Source organism: Perca fluviatilis, chromosome 13, assembly GCF_010015445.1.
Source record: "Perca fluviatilis chromosome 13, GENO_Pfluv_1.0, whole genome shotgun sequence".
NCBI classification, from domain to species: Eukaryota; Metazoa; Chordata; class Actinopteri; order Perciformes; family Percidae; genus Perca; species Perca fluviatilis.
In genome coordinates this window covers 6,631,213-6,640,302 of record NC_053124.1, presented here as the reverse complement: position 1 = coordinate 6,640,302, position 9,090 = coordinate 6,631,213, and the positions used below count along the sequence as shown (strand labels likewise).

General features: G+C 39.8%; 1 protein-coding gene across 2 annotated transcripts; it reads left to right on the top strand.

Moving 5' to 3' along the window:
- The first annotated feature begins 1,365 nt into the window (after positions 1-1,365).
- LOC120571711 (stathmin-like) lies at positions 1,366-4,832 on the top strand. Of its 2 annotated transcripts, XM_039820787.1 has the most exons (6): positions 1,384-1,518; positions 2,699-2,838; positions 3,238-3,284; positions 3,378-3,550; positions 3,766-3,957; positions 4,047-4,832. In XM_039820787.1, the coding sequence occupies exons 3-6, from the start codon at positions 3,266-3,268 to the stop codon at positions 4,104-4,106; spliced, it is 444 nt and encodes a 147-aa protein (XP_039676721.1). In that variant the 5' UTR covers positions 1,384-1,518; positions 2,699-2,838; positions 3,238-3,265; the 3' UTR covers positions 4,107-4,832. The 2 variants fall into 2 exon arrangements, with proteins under 2 accessions (XP_039676720.1, XP_039676721.1); XM_039820786.1 differs by lacking the exon at positions 2,699-2,838 and having other exon boundaries at positions 1,366-1,518.
- Positions 4,833-9,090: the final 4,258 nt, after the last annotated feature.

Sequence of the window (9,090 nt, the reverse complement as noted above, 5' to 3'; positions counted from 1 at the left end):
ATGTAAAGCTATTCTGATATAACCTCTAAATACAATTATGAACCTGAAAATGAGCATAATATGGACACTTTAAAAATACTAATAATACACTGGAATACATTGGAATTTTACTTAAGTAAAAGTATGTAAGTATCATCAAGAAAATGTTAATAAAGTATAAAAAGTAAAAGTACTCAATGCAGAAAAACCCTCCCATTTTACAAACTGGAAACGATCCAAACAGTTCTGTCAGTCAACTAAGTGATTAATGGTCTAATCATTTCAGCTGTATATGTAGGCCGTTATATTGCTGGGTAGTTTAATTTATAATAAAACATTGTATTTTATAAACTACATGCGTTTTGTGTGCAAAAATCTTAATGTGTAAAGTAACTAGTAACTAAAACTGTCAGATGAATGTAGTGGAGTAAAAAGTACAATATTTCTCTCTGAAATGTAGCGGAGTAGAAGTAGAAAGTGGCATGAAAGAAAAGACTCGAGTAAAGTACAAGTACCTCAACATTTGTACTTGAGTGCAGTACTTGAGTAAATGTACTTAGTTACATTCTACCACTGGTCTCTTCCAGTCTTGGACTCTGCTTGCTGTCTCTTTTATTTATTTTGTATTTATTCATTTTATTTGTTAGGGACCAAGTACAATTTTTAAATCCAGCAGTGAAAACATGGCAACATCTAACAAAACAACAAGACAGATCACAAATCCTACATCAATATAATGCACATTGTGACACACAAACACACGCACACAATCACAGTGGCTGCTCAAACATTTTGTTTCACTGTGAAATATGTCTTTTTTCATACTTATAGTGGTCTTCTCCTGTTATCCTGAAATAATGTAATGTTTCACTTGCTGCCATGTTACTTTTAACTTGATCTCTAGACATGTTTTAAGACTTGAGAAAAATCCTCTGCTTTGAAAAATATATTGTTTTCAGCAACAAAAAAAAATATTTATTTAGTTCAAATTGTTTGTTAAAATTAATTATAACCTAAATGCCAAAAAAATAAATAAATCAAAATCCAATTGATTTGGCAATGTTTGGAGCATTGACTAAGATCACTGTAAAAGGGGACAATGACCCAAACAATATCCATTTTATTTCTCTATAAACTGCTTTCCGATATGGATTGCTCCCTCACCTAGTTTGATCTCTATTTCATTGGTTTTTTTCCTAGTTTCCTCTCTATTTTAAACACAGTTAATCAATGTTGACTTATGGAATGGTTAAAGTTCATTGTCCTAATGTGAAGTCACCAAAATAAAAATAAAAAACTACCATTCCCAGAAGCACCTAGGAGTGAGGAGCCAGCCGAGCCAACCGATGATTGGCAACAATCGGCGTGACGGCACTCGCTTTGGTCCATTTATGTGCGGGCTTGGAACGCTCGAGCAGAAGGCTCGTGGTAGATTCAGAGAGAGGAGCACAACATCCAGAGCTTATTGACAGTGGGTGTGACAGACAGCATCGTTACAAGCGAAGAAGTAGCCTACATAGGAATTCTTTTTCCCCGTCTGTAAGTACAACTGTTGTCGAATACGTAACGTTGTAAAGAGACGTAGGCGAGACGAGCTTAATGTTTTATTGCGTTTTTTTTTGTTGTGAATGGCGTGCATTGCTTTTGTTGGCGTAGCACGTGAGCTATCTATTAAGATAAGACAAGCTGTGGGTGGATATCTTCGACCTGCTGAGGCATTTTATTATTCGTTTGGGGGTTATTTCAACGAAAAATCGACAGAAACGGCGGTTGTTCTCTGCACTTTATGTGGGCTGGTTGGCGGGTTGTCGGCCTATTGTATGGTGGCAGACAGTGGCACAGTTGGCACCGACCGAGAAGACCGACTGGAGTGGGCTTTCAGCAACGTCAATTCTTTCATGTCCGATGAAATGTGACCGTTAACGTTATCCACATTCACAATTGTTGTTCTCCCTGAACAGCACCGGCTTGTGTGCAAAGTTTTTTTATGTATTTTCTTAACGATATTTTCAGTGGAATCAACCTCTAGTCCGCTCGTCTTTGTTTGCAGCTGCGTGTAACGTTGCTGTGAAAAGCGCCTTTGTTTGGCGCTGCCCGTTATGTTTGAGCTAATGACAACACACAGCTCACTGCCAACGGAGTCTAAATGAAGGAGAGAAATCTATTTCTTTATTTTTGGTCCACGAGGACATTAAGGCGACGTCAGTCAGCAGTTTCTCTACCAACCGTGGTGTCAATTTGGCAAGGTGTGGGCTTTCAACTAACCTTTTTATTCTAATCCAGTCCAAATGAGATTTCTGTAGCTTTGGCATTGTATGGAAAGCAAACTTCATACAAATGCTACTTTTTTATTTATATATTTTATTTTTATAGCAAGTTTGTAGCTTTTAAGAACAATACGGGGAGGGGTCTTTTCACTCCATTTGATTTTGGTCATCGTTTGACTCCAATAACCATTTGACCAAGATGCGTGGCAGCTGTTGTCATTGCGCAAACTATTTTTCAGATTCAAGTCGATATTGAATTTTCAAACGATAGTATTCTGACATTACAATTGAGCCCAATGATCCAGCTATTCGAGCACTCCTCGCATGTTTAGACCGCTGTTGCAGTACAACGGCCCTCCTCCAACACATGGTGCAAGGAACAGGTGCACCCTGGATCATTTTTTTTTTCTCCCCGGATATGCTCATTGCTTAGGCTACTAATCTCATTTCAGGTGGTGCATATTGGCTGTTTAGTAGGGCCGACTCCACGCCTGTCTGCACCTGGCACTGCCAGCCGTACCCGCCCTGACGATCCCAGCCTTTTGTTTCAACAAAATGTGACCTGCGTCGTTAATAAACTATTAACGCGGCGGTAGGTGGGCTTTTTGGAAAGCCCTCATTTATTTTATATATATATATATTTTTTTTTTTCGTGTCTGATGGAAGCAGTTCGGTTGCTCACAGATCTGGATGTCGTTTCTGCCACAAGTTGGAAGATAAACAATGCTGTGGGCGTAACATGCAGTCAGTGGATGCCACTGCCGTTTTGTTTGGATAGATGGGCGGTGGTTGCTTGCAGTGTTAGAGACGGCCACTGGGTGTTGCCACTGCGCCTTATATTTTATTGCTTGGCTTATTTTAGATGGGGGGTGGTTGCATTGCAAGTGTTTTGAAACATTCGCTAGAGGGCACTAATTTTAAACCATGTGCTAATACGAATTCCTCAAATTGATTCCAAACTTCTTCTTTTTTTTTCTTATTTCTGCTTCAGGTAAATTGACCTGCAGAGCACTCTTAAGATGGCAGCCTCAGCTGAAGGTGAATCATATCCTCAATAAGATTTTGAGATGTCAGTTATTGCTCAATGGGTTCGTTGTGTTAATGCATTGATTTACCTTTTTGTATGTTCAGATATCCTGGTCAAGGAGCTTGACAAGCGGGCCTCTGGACAAGCCTTTGAGGTCATCTTGGCTGCTCCTGCCCCAGACGCCAAGGCTGATTTCCCCCTGTCTCCTCCCAAGAAGAAGGATGTCTCGCTGGAGGAAATTCAGAGGAAGCTGGATGCTGCAGAGGAGAGACGCAAGGTAAAACATGCATTCATTATAATGCACCTGGAGGCCAGAGTGTCATAGAAACTTAAAATTTTTTATTTGTATTGCAATTTGTAATGATTTCAAACTATGAGCTGTTTAAATCTGAAAGGCTTTAGTCTCTTAACAGTTCAGCATTTGGATGTTGGGTGAAGAAACAAATAGGATGAGCTGAAGCAAACTTTTTTTTTTTTAAACTACTTTTTCAGAACCATGAAGCTGAGGTTCTGAAGCACTTAGCTGAGAAACGTGAGCATGAGAAGGTGGTGCTACAGAAAGCTATGGAGGAGAACAACAACTTCAGTAAGATGGCAGAGGAGAAGCTCAATCAGAAGATGGAGGCCAACAAAGAGAACCGCACAGCACTTATGGCAGCGATGAATGAGAAATTCAAGGAGAAGGTCAGTGTTAACATGGATGAACTTGCAAAAAAAAATCTTTCACCAGGATGTTGGAACTTAACCCTCCATTTTTTCCTGTTCCTTAATAGGACAAGAAGTTGGAAGAGGTGCGAAAGAACAAGGAAACCAAAGAAGGCACTGACGACTGAAAGTTGCAAACTGTGGATTGTATAGGTTTTTTACGTATCCAAAGATTGATTTATTTTTTGTTTGGCCAGTTTTTTTTTGTGCTCCCTACACACCTTTTTGAAATAAATCCCAAGTTCCATTTTGTGAAATTTTTTTCAATTTTCCTGCTTAAAGTGTACATGCGCTGGTTTTACATGTGGCTCATTTCCCCCACTCGTTGGGTCTATTCCATTTGATATGTAGCTTGTCAGTGCAGCTTTTGCCCTTTTTGGAAATTAGCAGTGTACTTATCCTTTTTTGAGGAAGCATGTTTCTATGCATAGGTCTTTAATCCCTGCCTATTTCATAGTGCGTTTTGAAGAAAAAAAATGTCCCTGTGAACCACACCTGTTTGCACTTGTTGTATATCAAAATAAAAGTAGCACATAGTTTGACCAAGGCGTCGGCTGTTACACACGCAGGTGTTTAGTGCAGCTTTGCTACTCGGCTTTTGCTCCCTGCAGATCCTGTTTTGTGCCACTGCTGATTCTTCGCTTTTGTAGAAATAATGGGGTTGTCTTCAAAGCACATAACTTGTTGCTGAATAGCTGTGAATTAACATGCCAGATGTGGATGTCATCTCGAATATCACTGAACAGGGGGTCTTCACATGGAATGCAAACGAGCAATACACCTTGGCATCTCAATAGATACAGTGGCTAGTTGACTTGTACTGTTGTTCCAAAACAAATAAAATGTAAACACTGCTTCGCTGGCTTTTGGAACTTTTTCTTAAGTATAGTTCTACTGTAGAACTTCAGGCAGGTTGAGCAACAACACGTGCACTTAATGAGCAGATCCAGTTCAAGGTTTCACCTCAATACTCGTTTTGAGGAAGCCCATTAAATGAGACGAGCATGTGAGGTTTGGCTTGTTTTATTTTCTTTATAACCCTACGCAACCAAAATTGCCCATTTGGGTATTTATGTATCACTGTAGAGTGAAGTAACTGATTACATACTGGCTATCAAACAATCATCCATATAGAGATGTTCAGATACTGAAATCTGTATTGCCTCCATTACTGCCTGAAACGCTGGTATGGGGAAGTACTGGAGTTTATGCACCGATCTGATGGCAGATAAAGCCCTAAAGGAAAATTTACATTTAAGTAGTTTGTTTTTCTGTTATAACTGGATAATTTCTGTGGCACTGTTTTTGTTAATGTTTCACAAAGTTTAACCTGAGCCAGACAGACAACAGAGGAAATATCACATCCATACCGGGATAGTAGTATACAGTTGTTAAAATATGACACACTGGTATTGGCAGATAACACAAGTTCAGGTCTCGGGAAGCAAAAAATGGTATCGACCCATCTTCAATAGCTAGAGTACAGACTGTAATGAGTGTATTGCTCCCTGCTGGAGGAAAGGTTGTCCCTCAGTATTCATCTGTTCTCTAATTGGTCACATAAAAATAGTGGATCATCACAGATGCAGTGAACAAGTAGCATCAAGTATGATGACGCTACTTGTGTGAACGATGAAATCCCAACATTTTGAAAGGAACAACTTTTCAAGTTAACGGAGATATACTGTAGATGTGTGACATCACTACACATAACCACTAACTAATTATCAGTGAAACCAGCTTAATACAAACAGCAGTCTTTGTCTCCCTCTGCTGGTGGTTCGACTAGTCCTCGGTATCAAGCTGGCATTGTTAAAAAAAGAAGCTGAATCAAATTGAATTGCGGCACCATATTTGGGAAACATTCACAGTTCTAGTTATGGCATTTATTTACTTTATTCCAGCTCAAACGTGTTAAACACTGGAAAGAAGTTGCATATTGCAAACCTCAAATAAACAATCCAATTACAATGATGTGAAAACAAAGTTGAGTTGCACATACAGCATTCTAAATATTTTTTATCTTTATATGGACTTACAATTACAAGGAAGGCTATCCTACTCTTTTATACAGTATATTGGTGTCTATGAGATAACATCTAAGGTGCATTTCAGCAAAAACAAGCAAAAGGCTTTACAAAAAGTAACATAACTATAAAGTACAGATTTAATGACTGACTTACAAAAGTAAAGGCCATCTGTGTTTCTTGTCGAGTCAATATTATATAACCCTGTCAAGAATTTGTCTCAGAGGACTATACAATCTGTACAGCATATGGCGCCCTCTCTCCTTAAACCCTTCATTTGGATATAGAAAAAAAAAAAACTAAACTTTTACAAAAGATTTTCTCTAATGAGAGCTGCTCCTGGGATTGGCAGCCACGCTGAAGGAGAGACGCTGAGTTCCAAATCACATACTTTGTCTTTTTACTTTAACTATGTACTGCAGCTGCCTTTACAAAGTATGTACTGTTTCATACATTATGCAGACAATTGGGACATACTTCTTCGTAACATTGCATCTTGAACTTTGACCCTTTTGCTCATTTATGCTACGCAAGGGATTGTGGGTAGAACCAACCAAAAAATTTCCCCCCCCCTTTTTTTTTTTTTCCCCCTCCTGCACACCCAATTTTTTTTTTGCACTAAAATAATAGTATGGTAGTATGGGCATTTGAGTTAGTATTCAGATCATTTAATTCGTAAGTAAAAGTATAGCAATAGCACAGTAAAACAATATTCCAAAACAAGTAAAAAGTGCTGCTTTCAAAACCTAAAAGTACATAAGTGTTAGCAGCAAAATGTACTGAAAAAGTATGAAATGTAAAAATACACTATTAGTACTGCATTTAATATGTAAGTAGTACTTTAAATGAGTTGCTCAAGATGGAGCTAATTCTAACATTTACAATGCCTATAAAAAGTATTCCCCCCCCTTGGATGTCTCACCCTTTTGTTTCTTTTATACATGAAATCATGGTCAATATAATTTGGCTTTTTTGATAAGAATTTGCAACAAAAAAAAAAACTCTTTAATATCAAAGATGGATTTTTACAAACTTATGCCAATTAATTAAAAATATATAAGGTAAGGTAGATTATTGTATAAAGATTCACCCCCTTCAGGTCAGTATTTAGTAGATGCACCTTTGGCTGCAATTACAGCACTGAGTCTGTGTGGATATGTTTCAATCAGGCTGGCACATCTGGACGCTGCTATCTTTCTCCATTCTTCCTTGCAAAACAGCTCAAGCTCTGTCAGGTTGCTCGGGGATCGGGCGTGAACAGCTCTTTTCAAGTCCAGCCACAAATTCTCGATTGGATTGAGATCTGGGCTTTGACTTTGGCCGCTCCAGAACATTCACCTTGTCGTCTTTGAACCATTTCTGTGTAGATTTTGCTGTATGCTTGGGGTCGTTGTCTTGCTGGAAAATAAATCTTCTCCCAAGTTGTAGGTCTCTTGCAGACTGAGTCAGATTACCCTCCAGGATTTGGCGATATTTTTCTGCATTCATGCCCCCCTCTACCTTCCCAAGCCTCCCAGGGCCTGCTGCTGCGAAGCATCCCCAGAGCATGATGCTGCCACCACCGTGCTTCGCGGTGGAGATGGTGTGTTTGTGGTGATGTGCAGTGTTTGGTGTTCGCCAAACATAGCGTCTAGTCTGATGGCCAAAAAGCTCAATTTTTGTCTCAGACCAAAGAATCTTCTTCCAATTGACCTTGGACACATGCCTTTGGGCGAATTCCAGGCGAGATTTCATATCAGCTTTTTTGAAAAGGTCCCATGACATGGTGCTCTTTGGATGCTTTTATATAGACCTCATGGTCCCCTAATACTGTATCTGAAGTCTCTTTTATATAGGCCTTAGTGGTCCCCTAATACTGTATCTGAAGTCTCTTTTATATAGGCATTAGTGGTCCCCTAATACTGTATCTGAAGTCTCTTTTATATAGGCCTTAGTGGTCCCCTAATACTGTATCTGAAGTCTCTTTTATATAGGCCTTAGTGGTCCCCTAATACTGTATCTGAAGTCTCTTTTATATAGACCTTAGTGGTCCCCTAATACTGTATCTGAAGTCTCTTTTATATAGACCTTAGTGGTCCCCTAATACTGTATCTGAAGTCTCTTTCCCAAAATTCAGCCTTGGTGCAGAATTACAGCCACTAGAGCCAGTCCCACAATGAGCTTTCCTTAGGATGCCATTTCTGTGTCTGTAGCTATTGAGGAGGAGAGAGGGGGGGCAAGGTGGAGGGTGGTGGTGTGGCCTTGGCCAACTGCCACTTTGCTCGTTTTAAAGCCATGATGTCTCTCTCTCTCTCTCATGGGGCCAAATTCTCTGGGGGGCAAAGCAGAGAAAGGGGAGGTAACCTTTCCCATTATGTCCTCATAAGGAGAAGATTCCTGATTGGTCCATCTGAGCTTTCATTTTGTCAAAGGCAGAGCAGGATACCCAGGGCTCAGTTTACACCTATCACCATTTCTAGCCACTGGGGGACCATAGGCAGGCTAGGGGAACGCATATTAATGTTAAAAAACCTCATAAAGTGAAATTTTTAACTTTAACAGTGGCTTTCTCTTTGCGATTTGTGAAGAACCGGGGCCAACAGTTGTTGTATGTACAGTCTCTCCCACCTGAGCCACTGAAGCTTTTAACTCCTTCAGAGAGGTCGTAGGTGTCTTGGTGGCCTCCCTCACCAGTCTTCTTCTTGGCCGGTCACTCAGTTTGTGAGGACAGCCAGCTCTAAGGCAAATTTAAACAAGTGCCATACTCCATCAATTTCTGAATGATGGATTTAACTGAACTCCGTGGGATGTCCAGTGAGTTGGAAATCTTTTTGTAGCCATCTCCTTGACTTGTACTTTTCAACGATCTTCTTGCTTGGAGTGTTCTTTTTTTTCTTCATGTTGCAATTGTAGTAGGAATACTGATGAACCAGAGACTGGGACCCTGTTTACACGTACATGGTTGAGCTTTGAGCTTCTCGTTACACCGGTTACAGGTTTGGCGTGCTCTTGACTGCATTGACGGCATATATATACACGGGTACGTGTAAACGAACACTTTTCTGAAAACTGACAGCTGTGCACAATGTTATTTTTGAAAACGGAG